At 31.6% G+C, this 18,135-nt stretch overlaps 1 protein-coding gene across 1 annotated transcript; it reads left to right on the forward strand.

The window, feature by feature from the left end:
• The first annotated feature begins 4,041 nt into the window (after nucleotides 1-4,041).
• LOC132737585 (uncharacterized) lies at nucleotides 4,042-10,581 on the forward strand. The gene is made up of 2 exons (XM_060724899.1): nucleotides 4,042-4,384; nucleotides 6,973-10,581. Exons 1-2 carry the CDS (start codon nucleotides 4,241-4,243, stop codon nucleotides 8,695-8,697), a joined length of 1,869 nt encoding a protein of 622 aa, XP_060580882.1. The 5' UTR covers nucleotides 4,042-4,240; the 3' UTR covers nucleotides 8,698-10,581.
• Nucleotides 10,582-18,135: the final 7,554 nt, after the last annotated feature.

An 18,135-nucleotide genomic window follows, 5' to 3' on the forward strand; every position in this document is an offset into this window, starting at 1 on the left:
TCGTGACCAGTAAATTTGATTTTGATTGAATTTGTTGTTGTTGCCTTGTCTCAAACAGCAGAAAAAAACGTTAATGTTACAGCTTATGACAATTGTTTGTACCATAAGTTCATTGGTTTTCTTTTTGCTTCAAAGCGTTAAGAACAGTATATTATACAACATAACCAATAAGGCTTATGTCACTGATATACATTTCCAAAAATGGCATTGTATCTGCAATGTTATAAGTGCCCCCATTGCAGATTTAAAAGGTGGATTGAATCATCAAAAGTTTTGTTGAGGCAGATTAGAAAGTTAGGTAAAGGAAATATGCACGAAGAAAAATGTATTCACAAGTTATTAGTCCTGACCGACTTCAAATGGCATATCCGAATATTGAACAATATTTGAGCCGTGTCACGACAAAACCAACATAGTGCGTTTGCGACCACAAGGATCCAGACCAGCCTGCGCATCGGCGCAGTCTGATCAGGATACATGCTGTTCGCTATCAGTTTCAGCACTTGTAATAGAGTTGGTAGGCAAACAGCACGGATCCTGATCAGACAGCGCGGATGCACAGGCTGGTCTGGATCCATGCTGGTCGCAAACCCATTATGTTGGTTTTGTCATGACACAGCTCATTTCTTGTCCCATCGTTTTAAAGCAACCTGAGGGAAGTCCCTTTAAATCATACGAACGTTAAATCAAAGTTATTTTAATCACACTTATTTTTAATATAAAAAGCAAGTGGTGCCATCAGTATGCGACTTGGCAGGGCATTGATTGTTATTATAAGAGGTAATTTTATTAAATTTCATATTTTAATTACTTTGCTTACATGAAGATCTCCCCAAATCAGTTTGAAAATGCAAACAAATTTCTATGCCGTTCCTGCAAAATATTTGCCGAATCAACGGTATGTTATCAGGTTTATACATAATATATTTTCTTGCTGTAAAACAACTATTGTAACCACGATAAAAGCAAATCCATGAAATCGAGTATGAAACAAAAATGCATGTTTTGTGTCAATTTGATACATAACTATCCAGATAAAAGATCCTAGGGGGATTGTACGTGATTGTTCCTGGTCACGTAAACAAATAAAAATCAATGCTTTTTTACAGAACATGTTTATTTAGTACAGCCATTTCCAACATAACCTAACTTAAAAAGAAAAAAACGGAAGCCATAGAAAGAGCACAAAACGGAACGATAAAGAATGCTTTATCATGATTTTGTATAAATTTTGTGTTTGATGTGAATATTGTAGATCTAACTTGATGAAAAAATAAATATTTTTAAACCAAAGAATGCTACAGTACAAAGCCTTTTTTATGAACAGAGGCTCTTACACGTTGATAAAGGATTTATAACATTCTCCCATACATCCATAAAGCCATAAGTGTACAAAATATATTTGACATTTGATAACCAATTACGTTTTCCACTTGTACAATCATTAAAAACAAATGATAATATTTCAGAATAATATTATCAGTTTGTAGTAGCTCTGACCAATTTATATTTTCAAATATCTTGTCAAAGATAACGGATAACGTCTCAGTTTTCCGCAAAAAAAACTGTTATATTACATGTATTTAACCTAACATTTATTAGTAACATCTTTTTACAAAAACTCTGAGATGCGCTCTTTCTGTTTCGTTTGACTTAATGTTCGCCCATATTTCAAATACATAACACAGAATAGAAACCTATAAAAGAATCCAATACCTGGCATAAGATTTTAAGTTTTTAATTGTATTTCTTACAATTTATAAGTGAAATATTCAGGACCTTCATAGCTTTTCAAACTAACTGTCTTGATTTAAAGTAAATGTGCCAGTATAATTAAAACTTACACCTACGTAATTAAAATCATTCACAACTTCTAGCTTTATGCCATTATACAAAATTTATTCTGGTTATAACCCACCACGTTTCCTAAAATCAACCACTTTAGTTTTTTTCAACATTGACTTCTAAGCTCCACTTTTTACAATAAGTATGTAAAAGACTTAATCTTAAACTTAACCATGTTATCAGCTAAAGGTAAAAGCATAAGTATAATGCCATTTATTTGAAGGTAACAAGTGATATCTTGTTCTAAGAACATCATAAATAAACAGCGAAAATAAAATTGGCGAAATTACCTTCCCTTGACGTAATCTTATACCATATACGAAAAAATCATAAAAGTATTACAATGTTTACACAAGATTTTACCTTATCATAAATATATTTTTCTATACATAGAAGTTTACCTCTGAACAGTGAAAACATCACATTTATAAAAAAAAAAGTTGCAGACTGAGTATGATTGAACTTGACAAATCATTTATTGACTGCCTGACATGCTTTTATGTTCTTCAATGGGCATATAAATATTGAACTCCCCGTTCGTTCGTTTGTTTGTTTGTTTGATTGTTTGTTTGTTTGATTGATTGATTGATTGATTGATTGATTGATTGATTGATTGACTGATTGATTGACTGATTGATTATTTGTCCGTCCGGGGCAGAATAAGGGGAGATTATCGTGTAAAGATTGTCAAATGACAGCCGCATAAATTTTCAAGCCTTCTCGGGGAAGAAAAAAAAGTTCCCAATTGGTCAAAGATTTCTAATATTGTGTAATTCTTTACAGATATTAAGAGGATATTTTTTCGTTTGAGTGAAATATGAAATATATTTTCACGAAACATGATAAAATGCCACATATTTTCACGAGCCGGTACGGCGAGTGAAAATATGTAGCATTTTATCATGTTGAGTGAAAATATATACCATATTTCACGAAAAACGAAAAATAACCTTTTTATTTAATTTCATTATCAAAGAAAATGGTAACGAAACCCCTTGCTTGCTACCAACTGCAATTGTACAGCGCGCAGTAATGTATGCGTAAGCACACGCTGTTTGGCGCTACATTGTCACGTCATGTAAACAATTCTTTAAACGCCTGTACAGCGTTAATTACTGAATTAAAGATATTGGTGTTCGGATTAATTTTCTTATTTAGACCATTTTCTATCATTCTAGGTAGTTTTCAAAACAAAATTCAAGAAAAAGTTGTTTTGTATTTATCAGATTTTTCAAACAAAATGGCGAAAGAAGTCCCTTGAAATAAATATGAGTTTTGACTCCGCCCACTTTCATATTTATAACTCATATTTATTTTTAAAAAATATGAAATATATTTGACTGATATAGCACCATATTTCATGGGTAAAATTAAATAAACATGCATATATATTATTTACATCAGTGTTAAGCAACAGGTTTACCGTGAACGAAATATCATGAAATTAATATGGGTTACAAACCTTAATTTAGAACATTAAGATTTTCTTCAGGCTGTTATCTTATAACTTCCCCGTGGTCGAGGGATTTACATGCTTGTTTAGGAAGCTAGAGGTCTGGAGTTCAAATCCCAGTGAAGGCAACTCATTTTTTTGCTGTAATTTCACAACCCTCACCTTTCAGACATTCTGAGACCTAAGCAAATTCACCGCCTTCTGTGCTTTGATTAACTTTAGCTACTGTTAACTTTATTTACAAACTGATGTCTTTCCTGTTTAACGGAACGTCCTGCGTTCTGTAGGTGTTTTTACATCTTTGGGATGAAACAAAAAGCGTCACTTGGATCAAGGTCACATGTGCTTGAAAAACATTTTACATTTTTAGACATTTCCTGTTTAAAAAGAACATACTTGAATTGTCCTCTACCTTTGGATTGAGAACAATGTCACTTCATTGGATCAAGGTTACTGGCGCTACAATAGATTTTTACACTTTTGCTCATACAGCGTTCAATAATTGGCTGATGTATTTTATATTTAGTATTAAAAATACTGTGGAAAGTCTTTCAATGTTTGATGGAGTTTTGAATTACTCGGTTTCAAGTAAAAATCACCAATGCTATTTGGTGGTCTTCTAACTTTAGGAGTCAATGCTGCTGAAATTAGGTGTTTACTTTTAAGCACATGCATCATTAATTTATTGACCGATGCCTTTCAATTTACATTGTAAATGTATACTATGGCTCAATGTTAAGGTCACGAGTGCTAAAATTAGATTTTCATAATTAAGCTCATGCAGCATTTATTTTTTATTGGCCGATGTCCTTAATATTTGGTTTGTTGATACCTTCGGTGTAAATGTATTTGTGTACAAATGTGATTAAAAGTATGTCAAGTATGAATATATGATAAAATGTCTAAAAACGGCGTAAGATAAAGACAAACGGACAATCAATCATGAACTTGTTTTTTCTTCTTTTTTTTCAGAAAGCAAAAATGAAAGATATAGATTCAAGACTGAAGCTGTTTCTTGGCATGATATTGTTGTGCTCTTTCATTGTTATACATGTACATTTCGTGTATAATGATTGCACAATAAAGGTAAGAAAATTAATATTTATTTCTAAATTCATTATAATAATATGACCAAGAATCTATTGCCACATTATATTCCAAGGTCGATGGGTCTACTATTGGCACATGTTCATTAGAATTTCAAATATTGATAAACAGAATAGATATGTATTTTATGTTTATCATTTTATTAGCTGCTATATGAATATATAGGATGATGTATTTCACACTTGCCAACAACTTCCATATATAATGCTTTCGAGGTTCGATGTTATGTCTCATTCAAAATATTATCAACCTTATTATTTTTTTTTGTTTTACAAACCTTCCACTAAAGACCGATTCACTTTAATTAAGTAAAACAAGTTCTAACATATTTAATTTTTCTCTGAATCCTGAACATTTTTTTTTTACATTGATAGATCATATTTAGGTAAATTACATTCTCCAAGAAGTCCATAATTCGTTTTTCCAGTATTTAATATTTAAGACTTAATTCCCCAACACTTTTTGCCATTTTCCTACTTAATATTTTGGGGCTATAAAACTACTAGTTTTTGTTGTTTTGTTTTTTTTTTGTTCGTTGTTTGATTTTTTGTTCGTTGTTTTTTTTTTGTTGTTGTTTTTTTTGTTGTTGTTGTTTTTTTTTTTTTTTTGGTTTTTTTTGGGGGGGGAGGGGGATAACTTTGTGTATTTTAGGTATCGTTGCCATTTAAAAGCAATTCAATGAATAAAACCAATAACTCGACATTTATTTATTTATTTATCTATTAATTTATTTCTTTTAGGGAAAGATTGATTTATTTATTGTGCACCCACTATAAGGGGCATTTAAATTTACCCTTGTCCGTCCGCCCATCCATCTGTCCGTCCGTTCATGCGTATGTATATTTTTTTATTATTCATTTATTTCAATTTATCTATTTACTTTAATCATTGATTAGTCCCCTACCGGTTTACCGGAGGGGACTTTAGGTTTACCCTCCGTCCGTCCGTCTGTCCGTACGCCGTCCGTCCGTCTGTTTGTCATTCGTCCACAAAACTGGATCCTGCGATAACTTGGAAAGTACTGAAAATATTTTTATGAAACTTGATATAAGGATAGATGGCAGTATGGAAATTCTTTTTTTTCTTCCTATGTTGAAAATTCTGGTTGTTGTGACAACAAATAGGCTGAAAATATGGCAAATTTTACACATAAACTGGGTCTAGTGATAACGCAAAAAGTACTGGAAATATTTTTATGAAACTTAAAATATGGGTAGATGGCAGTCTGGAAATTATGCACATCTTTTTGTTTTCTTCCTACGTTGAAAATTCTGGTTGCTAAGGCAACAAATAGACTGAAAATATGGCAAATTTTACACATAAACTGCTTCCAGTGTTAACGCAAAAAGTAATAAAAATATTTTTTATAAAACTTGTAATATGGGTAGATGGCAGTCTGATGATTATGCATGTCTTTTTCTTTTCTTCCTATGTTGAAAATTCTGGTTGCTATGGCAACACATAGACTGAAAATATGGCAAATTTTACACATAAACTAAATCCAGTGATAACTCAAAAAGTACTGGAAATATTTTTATGAAACTTGAAATATGGGTAGATGGCAGTCTGGAAATTATGCATGTCTTATATTTTCTTCCTATTTTGAAAAAAATATTGGTTGCCTTGGCAACAATTAGGCTTAAAACATGGCAAATATAACATTATTTGTGATTAGTCAAAATGAGCTGAAATTTTTTATGAAATTACATCTTTAATTCAAGTGTTATCTCCTCTTTAAGAATTTTGCTTTTAAAAATGTTATATTTTGGTAACAGGGATGTTTCAAGTATGAACTTTAGAGTGTCCTTCAGTCTGTCTGTCTGTCTGTCTGTCTGTCTGTCTGTCTGTTCATGAAAACTGTTTCCTGTGATCACTTTTAAAGAACTTTTCCAACAATTTTACTTAAAATAGAGAAAAATTGAAACAATAGTGAATAGCCAATGGCCCTTTAGAATGTTGATGGGGTTCTTACCGGTAGGGGACTTATGGATTGCTTGCAATACTATGATAATTGCTTGTTTATTTATTTATCTATTTATTTATTTATTTATTTTGATTAATTTGTTTATTCATTTATTTATTTGAAATATATTTATTTATTCATTCATTCATTCATTCATTTATCCATCCATTAATTAATTCATTCATTCATTTTTATTTATTTATCTATTTATTTGTTTATTTTATCGATTTTTTTTTATTCATTTATTTAGTTTGATTGATCAATATACTTTACTCATTTATTTATTTGTTTATTTATTTTGATTTATTTATTTATTTGTTTATTTATCTATATATTTATTCATTCATACATTCGTTCATTTATCTATTCATCCATTCATTCATTCATTTATTCATTATTTTTTTTATTTATTTAATTTTTTATCTATTTATTATTTATTTATTTTAATTTATCTATTTACTTTAATTATTTATTCATTTATATATTTAAAAATGTTTAATCATTTTTGTTATTCATTTATTTATTTATTTATCAGTCTATTTATTTTTTTATCTATTATTTATTTATTTATTTATTTTATTTATTTATTTATTTATTTTAACAGCCATATGTTGAACCTCAAGGATGGTCAAGACATCTTCCTATGCACCTCGATTTAGACAATTTAACAGAAAAGGGAACTAAAGAAAAGATTATAGCACTTGCCAAAGTCATTTACAGTGCTAAGAAACACGTGCGTGGGTCTAAGACTTCATATTATCTGAATAAAGCTATTTCTATCATGAACAACATTCTTGAAGATATCAAAGTGGATTCTAAAAATGTGTATGAAAGACAAAGTGTTAAATCTAAACATATATGTGAGGAAAGTTATAAAGGTGGATTACACGGGTACCCAATGTATTATGAAGGATTTGTCACTGACAACTGTTCTTATGGTGTACCGGTTTCAAAACTGGTAACTGTAATAAAATATATAGCAAATACAAGTGGCAACGAAAGTTTACTAGCAGATTTTATTGATAATTTTATTATCTCAGTCGATAGCGTTATGAAAGACGCTAATATCTTAATAGCAGTCAACACCGAAAGTTTTCCGAATAATTTAGTAAATAATTATCGAGGGGTGAAAATTAATTCATCTAAATATCAGTCCGAGGGATCTGCACTGAACAGTTTGATAAAAGATGTAAAAACTTCATATGTTTTAGTTGCAAGAAAAATGAATACATTCACAAACGATTCTAGGTTAGAAAGACTAGTTAGAGAAATAGAAAGTATAAATGTGACCGCTGTGGGTGGTGCGTTTCGTGAATCAAATGGTCATTGGAGGAAAGGATGTTTCCAGTCGGTGTATAGAAATTACACTTTGAAGTATATGGAGGGATATGATGAATCCTTTCATGAATGTTTGTTTTGTGATTATATTCAAGGTCCGTTTATAACGACTACTAAATACTTAATGGAAAACAAATTCAAAAGTCTTGAAGAAAGTAATGGATTATACGAAGATTGGTTTCTCAGAATTGCCAAGTCAGACCGGGAAACAATTGTTTGTCCAGACTCTATGTTTCATATAGATAGCAAAAGCACTAAGTCGAGCTCAAACTGGACAGAATTTTCTGAATATTGGAATGTTTTCAAGGTCATTACACCAAATGGTCAGACAATAAATAGAAGTTGTGAAAATGTTGAGATAACAATTGAACCAACGAAAGCATTGTCACCTTGTGCATTGAAACTATACAGTGATGGTATTAAACTCATTATGCAAATGTGTGAGAAAAGTGGTACCATATGTGAATTTGAGGAAGGTACCGGGTTAGGAGCTGTCAAATTAGGGAAAAATCTCCCCTGGGACATAGACTACGATTTGCGATTTTCTCTGAAAAATTGTTCATCATGTCAGCAGCTTGAAATGGCATTTAAAAACTTTCCAATTAAAACCGGTAAATTCTCACCTAAATGTTGTGAAATTATACATGAGCCGATTTTTTTCGAAATTTATTACAAAGGTCAATATGGTGACTTTGCTGGTCATCCTGAATTGGACAGTGAGAAGCTTGTCAAAAGTGGTATACCTCCTACAAAAGTTTTATTTACTGGACAATGGTCAAATGCCCCAAGAAACCCTGGATTGGCTTTTAGAAATAGATATGGTAGAGAGTTGTACAGACATGCTAATCACTGGAGGCATACAGGACAAAAAGACCATCGACCGAAATATACAACTAATGTGTTTATGCCATGCAAAAGTCCAGGTGCACATAATTGTTTAGACAGATACAACGGTGATGGAAATATACAATTTAAAATGTTGCTTCCGTAAGGAGATAAAGATATTTATATATGCATTGATAAACAAAACAACAGTTCATCTTTAATTTTTTTTCACATTCGAAAAGGTATCTTTATTTTTTATTTCAGTCTCATCTTTACATGTATACATAAAATTATATATATATATAAAACATAAAAAAACATAAAACATGGAAAGCCATTCTAATCAGAATTACAAGATACTTTATTTTCTTTTTTAACCTTCTAAGGGAGACAACTCCACAGACTATATCACAGCAGTTAACTGTTGTATGCACTGAGGAATTGTCCCCCTAGCTACGCAGATTTCATATGATCATTATCATTTTCACCGACAACTATATATCATGTATGTAAATATATATGTATATAAATGTATTTTCGATTAACGGTGGTCATAAAATTTAGTGAACACACATATACGGATCTAAAATTTAAACAAAGTAACAATGTAAAAACATAACAATATAAAAATCATCTGATAGATGCATGACAGCTCTCAAAAATGTATGAAGGTGTAGTTGTGCGTAACTTATTTCGTTATTAATTTACTCTTGCCTAAGATGAAATTCAAACGTATGATTTACATAAGATCAAATTAATATGAATAGAAATTTTAAAAAATCTAATTTACCTGAATTTATATTAAATATATGAAGAGATATTTGGATTTTAAAGTAGCATAACAAAAAGCATATAATGTTTGAAAAATGTTGACTTAAAGGTGGATTACGATTGGCCGAGAAATATCACGTGTATAAACAGATCAAAGATAAGTTAATGTCGACGCGCCCGTGAACGACGTCGCCTTAAATGAAATGCTTTTTTGTGGCACATGGAAGAGCTGTTAATATTAACAGTTCATATTATGTTGTTTTAATTAGTTTTATTTTGATTCTTAAAAATCAAGTCAACAAATATGTTGTTATATTTATATTTTATAATTTTATTTGAAAGGCATTAAAATTGTGATATTTATCTTTATAAAATGGCAGGCTCAGTTAAACAGCTTCTCTAAGCTGGTAATACTAAATATCATTGTGTCAATTTCGGAATTTTGGAATTCACTGGAAGTTTCATTTTTTTATTTATTATTTATATTAGATTTAGTTTTTTATGGTAATCACTGTTGATTCATTTTAGTTAATTATGCATTGTTTATTTTTTGTTAGTAATACTGCTATGTGAACTCTTTTTCGTCAGCAGTTTAAAGTGGTTTGTGAGGTCAAAGAGAGACTATATGTATATTTTTGTAAATTATATATTTTTCCGACAAGAATGTGTAATTAATCAGTTTCTATTTGTTTGTATAAAAATTGTTAATAAGATAACATGTGGTGAAAATGAAAGAAAGACAATTAAAGCTATGCATATAGGTGCTTATATTCATGCAATATTATTTATTTTAAATACTTTATGTATATACAGTTAGTTGTTAAAATAAAGTCTAAGTGGGGCAGTATTTGTTACTGTAAGAAAAACAAGTGTTCATTTAATGCTTAGACACAACTCAATCTTCATATGATATAGACTAGGTGAGATTTTTATTTTACTTTTATACTATACATTATAGTTTTCTTTCTACTAGATTTTGAGTTCCATCCATGTACCAATGTTAATAGGATTTCATATATATTAAATAGATACTGGGAATTATTAATGTTACATACATTTATATCTATAGATATGATGAGACTGTATAATATTTCTGTATTTACAGAGTTACAGTTAAAGGGATGAGACTTACATTTAAATTTATCAATGATAATGCATGTATTGATTAGGCTACAGTTTATATGTTTATCCCTAATGATTTTGTTAACAATAGCGTTAAAGGAGGAATATAGTAAAGGGTGACTTAGCCTGGATGTTGTGGTTATATGCCTAACTTTAGGAGAGCTTTTACCGCCTCCGTGGTCGAGGGGTTAGAGTCGATGACTTCTAATCCAGTTACCTCTCTGGCGTGGGTTCGATCCCCGGGAGATGCTTTGGTAGTTTAGCGCGGAGGAAGGTAGTCTAGTACTGGTGTAACTCTCCAGGAACGATGGTTAGGAAACTACCCGCCTATATGACTGAAATACTGTTGGAAAAAGGCGTTAAATGAAACAAACAAACAAACAAACAGGAGAGCTTTACTTACAGTATATTTTAAAATATTTTATATTCTTAACTTGTGAGATATGGCAAGTATGACCTATCCAGAATTGAGGTTAAATTAGTGTCTTTCACCAGTGATGACTTGATCCATGGTGAAAATCTACCACACTATCTCTGCTAGTAGGTCAGTACTGGTCCTTTAAGGGAAGAAAGTGTCCTTAAAAACAAGCAATATCATTTTTAAAGTCTCAAACATATATATTCTGAAATGGTATTTTGATATTTTCCAACATGTGCATAGTTTGAAAAGGACAGCCCTTATCTTATAGCTCTTATTTTTTGTAATGGAGGGACAGCGGTATCAATCTCCAGGTCTCGGGCAGAACCAGTCCGACTAAAGTTTTTTCATAGATTAGATATTTGCTTACACGCACTAAATTTTATGGTGGCTGATTTCTGCCACACGGAACAACAAAGAACGAAAAAGTAACCGGGCGCCAGACGAAAATAGGAAAATACATGTACCACAAAGTGGTGCCTTTGTTGTTTCTTCATGTTTTTGTTCGGTGCCCACTGATTCAAACAAATCAGCCACCATAAAATTTCTTATCTTGAAAAAAGTTACTTTTTATATAGATATAGTATATGTATTAGTACAGTTATTGTCACTTTTAAATTGACCTGATATAAATAATGGCACTATCAATTACTTTCTCAGCCCTTTTCAGTAAAAATACGTATAAAAATATATAAATTGTTATTTTAATAAAGACTATGAGTATGTAAGTTTTCTTTTTGTTATTTTTATTAATTTAGAAATTAATATACCTGTTAATTAAAATAAGCAAAAGTATCAGACGCGGTTTATAACGGGAGAAAATGTGTAAGCGACATTGTATGGAGGCTTTACGTTGCCGAAAATCCAGCCTTGTTGATCTGAGTTGAACAGTTTGTTTACGGACAAAACACAAATGTATTTCTTTGCATGTAAACTCCAATGTTGCATTCGTTGATTGAGATTGTCGATTTAACATTGTATACATGCATTTTATCAAAATACATTGTGTTAAACGACAAAACATTAACTGGTTTTAACACATTGTCAAACCATCATGATTCGGATAATGAGTATGCAATTGACAGGTTAAAAAAATCAAACAATAGTTCCGTGGTTATATAGTCTGGTTTTATTGACCTGTCAATTATGAATACCTTATAGCACTCATTTGAATATCCAGTCCCACTTCAGTTTTGTCCGTGTAGTTTACGAGAATTAATTTGGAGTATATAACTTATATTTTGAAAGTCACACCAGCTTAGTGTGAAGGTCATCGGCACATCCGCAATAGCACAGTCGATTAAGTGATTGCCTGATATGTGAAAAGCGTGTAGTTCGATCCCTTCTGTTGTCGTTGTTTTAAAACTACATTTTTTTTCAGTATATTTTTATGGAAATGGCCGAGTGCTTACATAATTTTTTTATACGGATATGAAGCAACTTAGAAACACTGTTTTGTCTCTATTTGTATTGTGTTTTACGGCATTAAATGACTTTTTGGTTTTAATCCGAATGAAATTTAAATACATATTCTTCAACAATGTTATTTAAAAGGAGTATAGACTTACAATAATCTCAAACACAGAAAAATAGAAAATAAATGTTAAGTAGATTTAATCAGAGCTTAGACACAAATGCAAAATATTATATACTCAACAATTAATGACAAATAGGAAATGGAAGTCAAACAGACTGACAGATCGACTGTACATAATTCAACAGTTACAAATTATGACAAAGCTTATCGACAAATGTATGAAACAGTATACAAACAGAGATCAAACAACGCCCATCCAAGGCCATAAAAATCACACACAAAATATTGATAATTATAATTCACACATCAGGACGTATACTAAGCAAAATATAACATTTATACAATTGTCAACAATAAACACATAAAGTTAAACCCGAGTAAAGTCACATTCTCAGGCCTACACAACAGGTCTATATTTCTAAGGAGAAAATATCTCCTTAATAAATCCTTAATAAATAAAGCCATACTGATAACATGAATAATGCTATACAGTACTAAGACATGTGAAATATGACACTACTTCTAAAGGTCATATCCAGTACAAAAATTAAATAACAAAAACACATAAACCAAATATCAGACAAATATAACAGTCACAGTAAACCCTTGTTACATAGCAATTTTACCTTTCAAAACATGAGAAACTGAATTGATAAAAAAAAATCTGAGAACAGCATCTCCCTGAGAATTAAGATGTAAACATTTACCTTTAACAGCAAATGACTCTCTCCTAGGAAGACCAAACTAATAAAAGACCCTAAAAGAACGCAACAACCTGACACTTTTTTTGTTTACAAAGCATTTGCAAACCCTTATTGACTTCTTTGACCTTGTCCTTGGAAAACTCATATTGATAAGGTCTTGGCAGAATACTCGAAAAAAATAAAAATGAGTTTGAGAAATTTTACTAATCCTGGCGATTAAATTGCAAAACAAAATTATAATTTCATCAGCTGAATAAGACTAGATACCATTTGTACCCACATGAATGATGGTAAAAGGTTTTGAAACTAGAGCATTTATCAATCTTTGCAGTTAAAGTGACATTATGCCCATCCATGGGGAGATATAGAGTGAACAGGTGAAAGTTAGAATAAGTTCACACTTTCTCATAATTCCTTTCAATTTCATAAGTTACTTCACATGAACGATAAATAAGTCACTAGGCCCTGTGAAATGTATGTAAATATCTGTTAGAATGTATCTGTAACTTTCAATTTATAAAAGAGTGGGGTAGTCTTTTTATATATTAAGGTAGATTTATTTTTTAACCGTAAACATTTTCAAATGTCATGTGTTGGTCAATCACCATTATAACGACCATTTTATTGAAATATATAGTCAAATAAAGTCAATTTGAAAATGAAAAAATGAGCATAATGTCACTTTAATCTACACAAAATAAATAAACTCTGTAACGACCAAAACGTGTATAAGAACTGTGAAAAAAGCGCGAAAACCACTGTATATAGTAACGCGGATTATAACTGCATAGATTACGCTATTGCGCTACAACGCTCAGTATAATTACTTTACATATACAAATTAAAATAAATCAGCTTGCTGCGAACATCTCACGGAACTTACCGAAAATCTATCGAAGATTTGATATATTGTGTGCATTGACCGTATAATCAATATGACAGGTTAATAAAATCAAACAATATACAATGTACTTTATCAAAAAATTTGGGTTTCTCTGACCCAATATAGTCCTTCAAAGAAAGAGGGCACATACTTACTGTTCAGTTCTCTTTATTTATGTTGAAAAAAGTGGAATCCATGTATCGCATTCAAGTACTGACTGCTGAACGCAAAACAAATGAGCACGAATACTTCAGTGAACGAATTCAATAATTCGTACCGTTACATTATATCTTAACCACTTTTGTATATTACTAGAATATCCTGTGCTAGAAAACGTTTTAACAAAAGCAGAGGATATTCAAAGTATTGCAGCTAGGGACGACCATCAATGGAGATGACAAGAGCACAAAGAGCAAGTCCAACAGATCTGGTCGACAATCTAAGGACCATGAAACACTAGTTACTACTCTGACAAAGCAACAGCATTAAAATACCTGTCTCCCGACTCAAATCAAAAGTATATTGTCTCCTACACAAATATCTGCTCAACATCTGTGGGGTTGTTTGGCCGGCGCAATGGTTGAGTCTTTTCACACTTCTGCACTAGACAATTTCTACCAGGATACATTTCAGCTGACGCAAAGGCTACTCCCGTTTAAGCGCTGAGCTTCGGATGCAGACACAACAACCGTTCTCTCAGCCACAGCCACAAATCCCCCCTAACATACCTTCTGTGAACCAGAATCTGACACAGTTACAGCTTCGGCGACCGTAAACAAGTAATGCTAATAACAACAATCTTCAAGCCGGATTGCCGACCCAAATCGGAGATTCAATAAGAGGTGCGTCAATGTGGGACATGTCAATGCCTATCGCAGGTCCTTTGTATGCTCAGAGAGTTCAACAATCTGGTGGGTACGACATGCTGTCTTCTGGCATACTTGGTAATCAGGAACTAATGAACAACGCTTAGTGAGACCAATGACGATGTTTTTTTTTTTTTCATTTTTAAAAGTAGGGAACTAGATACATGTTTAATTTAATCCAATTGTGTTGATGTTTGCATAAACTCGCGTTATCATTTCATCAAAATAATTTAAGTAGAGATTAGTTTGTGTAATTGAATGAATAATTTTCCTTGTTTATGCCTAGGACATTTTTAGTTCAAATGTAAATTTTACGTATTATACTATGTGTAGTCTTATGTAAATGAATTGTATTTTGATGTGCGTTTCATTCAAATAAACAAAGTAAGAAATACTTTGTAAAACTGTTTAACACGTCTCTTTCTGAGTTATTGTTATTGTTTATTACTGTGACCTTTCACTTAAAAAGTATTTAAGTGTAATTGGATTGCACTAGTTTAAGTTATTTCTGATTTGATGTTTATTTCAGAAAAAAGTAAATTATGCATTAATTAGTTAATGACTATATTTTCGATTTTGCGACAGAAATCTTCGAATAAATAAATATCAATGTTTATCTACATGCTTGCTTTTCGTTAATTTTATTTTCCAAAAAAATATAAATAAAACACAGCTGCCAAAACAGTTATGGTCATACACACAAAAAAAATTACCTCAGCCTTCTACAAGCTTAAAATTGTCCAGTGTCTTATAAACGATCAGATGGCTAATGTCTTGGCAATCCACAGCATTCTTTTATGGTTAAACAAGTCAGTACCAAAAAGTTAAAAAGTAAAAATGAAACACACAAAAAAATATTTTTGCAATGACATTTTTAATTGACTTTGGGGTGCTTGTACCTCACAAATGTATCGGATGTTTTCTACAAAATATACTTTGTATCTTGTTCCTGCATCAAAACATGTCAGTGCTTAAATGAAGTTTTCTTGCCATGGTATTGCACCTATGGGCTGCTGCAGTAAGTGCTTAGATAGCCTCTCTGGAACTTTTCTTTAGTGGTTTGTCTATCACCACGCATTCATTCAAAATTCAGCAAACGTTGCTGATTGTTCCTCCATGTCCCTGATATCACATTATGTTAAGGGTCTTCATGATCCAATTCAATGTTCTGGATAACTGGGAACTATAACCGCATTAGGTTGTGCAGGCAGACACATGCCAATACTATAGACTTTACGCTGCTCAGTTTCTGGTGCATTGTGGTAAGAATAATTCGGAAGCGAGAAGATAAAATACCAAAAACATTCTCTACGATTCGCCTTGCTCGAGAGAGAGACGGTAAATGAACACCCTCTCTGGAATGGTGAGCTCCCTCTTTGAAAAAGGTTTCATCAGCCACGTTTTCAGCACAAAAGCAGCATCTCCAACTATAAAATAAGGAATATCTGCGTCGTCACCGGGTAACGGATCAGGCGATTGCATATCTGCAGAACCATCGTCTATACATTCTTTGAGCTGCGTCACCTGCAGATCCTGGCTGCCCCACATCTACCCATATGAACTTGTAGTCCCGTCTACGACTGCTTATAGAATAACAGAATGATACTTCTTATAATTTAAGTACTCGGATCAACCTCCACGTGGACAGCGTATAGCAATATGATTACCATGTATATCACCAAGACAATGATGAAATTGCCACCTTGCGGAGAAGAGGTCAGACTTGGTTCTCCAATCCTGTGGTGAAATAGGGCAGTCTATTACTACATCTGCAAGTTCCTCTACTATGGCCTCACACACATGATAAATGTATTTGATACTGTTACACAATATCAAAACATTATTTATTCAAATTGACTGCGATAACCTATTTCAAATTTTAAAATTTCAAAGCACGGAAAAACAATATTAATATAATAATTTGTATTGTTTTTTTTTTCAAGTAACTAATTGCGTTCTACAATTGACTATTATATCAATTACCATTGGCACGAACAAAGATATAGTCGTAAAGGATGTTCTGAATCCATACATCAGAGAATAATAATTATCTCTGCTTGCTAAGTGTCACAAAGTGACGCCAAGCTTCAGGTTCGAGAGATTTCCTGTACCATTTTTCATTTCTTGTAATGCGGTATTCAATTCGCTTTAACAAGTCGTGAAACATTCTGGGGTATATTCGTAGAAAGTTTCTGAATGAAACTTCATCCTCCAGTCTTGGTTCTTCTAAAGAGTAGAATACTGACCATACTCGAGTCGTCTTTGTAGCCATGGTCGTGTCCAAACACTCCTTCGACATCTTCTTTGTGTTCTCTATCAAAACCATCAATTATAAGACCACCATCGGGACTGGTGGTCTTAACTGTGGGGTGGTCTTAATTGTCGATATTCTTATCATTGCTTCACAATTTATTACCATGGTCTAATTAAGTCATTTTGTATGAACAAACAATATGTATCCTAACTTGCAAATACACTTTAAAAGTAAGTGATAATGTTACATCTGACGGGAAGGAAACATTTCTGAAGTAATCATTTGGTCTGATTTCAATATACTTTTTATCTTATTTTTTTTTTAAATATATTCATTTTTTTCAGATTTTTTACACAATACAATACATTGATGCATATACATACAATATATGAGATATACGTATAAGGAGGAATAAGAGATTTCTTTTAATAATCTACAAAGTTTATAAATATAATAAAGATAATAATTCTATAGTATCTAAACAAAGTTGACAAATTTTAAATACCAACTTGTTTTAATATAACATTAGAAAAATATTCATTTTTAGCAACTTATTACTTTACAATATTATAGAACTTATTTAACATAAAGGAGAAATTTCAATTTAACATTGAACTTATATTGGAACAAAATGTCATTAATTCAAGGGAAACAACTCCTACTATTTTAAAATTGATATCCAATTAAGAGTTGTACCTCTTGTCATGAATACTTTATGCATTAATATCATAACAACGAAGGTCATTCAAGGTGTTTAAGAATAAAAAGATACAAAAAGGGCAGTTGGTGCAAACAGAGTTGATCAAGCCTAAATAAATAATCTTTAAACATTAGTCTCAATTAGGCGGCAGAAATATATTTGCCCCATAAATTGTCAAACTTTGAAACCCTATTTTTTTCCACTATAACATTGTTTTCTCAAAAGAATAGCGACATAATTGATTGAAAGTTGAACGCTTGGAACTGTGATCTTTAATTTGCATCGATAAAGAGTATACTTTCCAACAGAATTAAATACAATGTTGCATTATCTAAGTGTTCATTGCCTA

This window comes from Ruditapes philippinarum, unplaced genomic scaffold (genome assembly GCF_026571515.1).
Source record: "Ruditapes philippinarum isolate M1 unplaced genomic scaffold, ASM2657151v2 ctg8565_1_1_1_1, whole genome shotgun sequence".
NCBI lineage: Eukaryota > Metazoa > Mollusca > Bivalvia > Venerida > Veneridae > Ruditapes > Ruditapes philippinarum.

What these genes read in the sequence shown, in the direction of transcription:
- LOC132737585 (XM_060724899.1), top strand. Translation starts at nt 4,241, where the DNA reads ATGAACTTGTTTTTTCTTCTTTTTTTTCAGAAAGCAAAAATGAAAGAT. An exon ending in ATAATGATTGCACAATAAAG is followed by an intron (nt 4,385 to 6,972) that starts GTAAGAAAATTA and finishes TTATTTTAACAG; the next exon opens with CCATATGTTGAACCTCAAGG.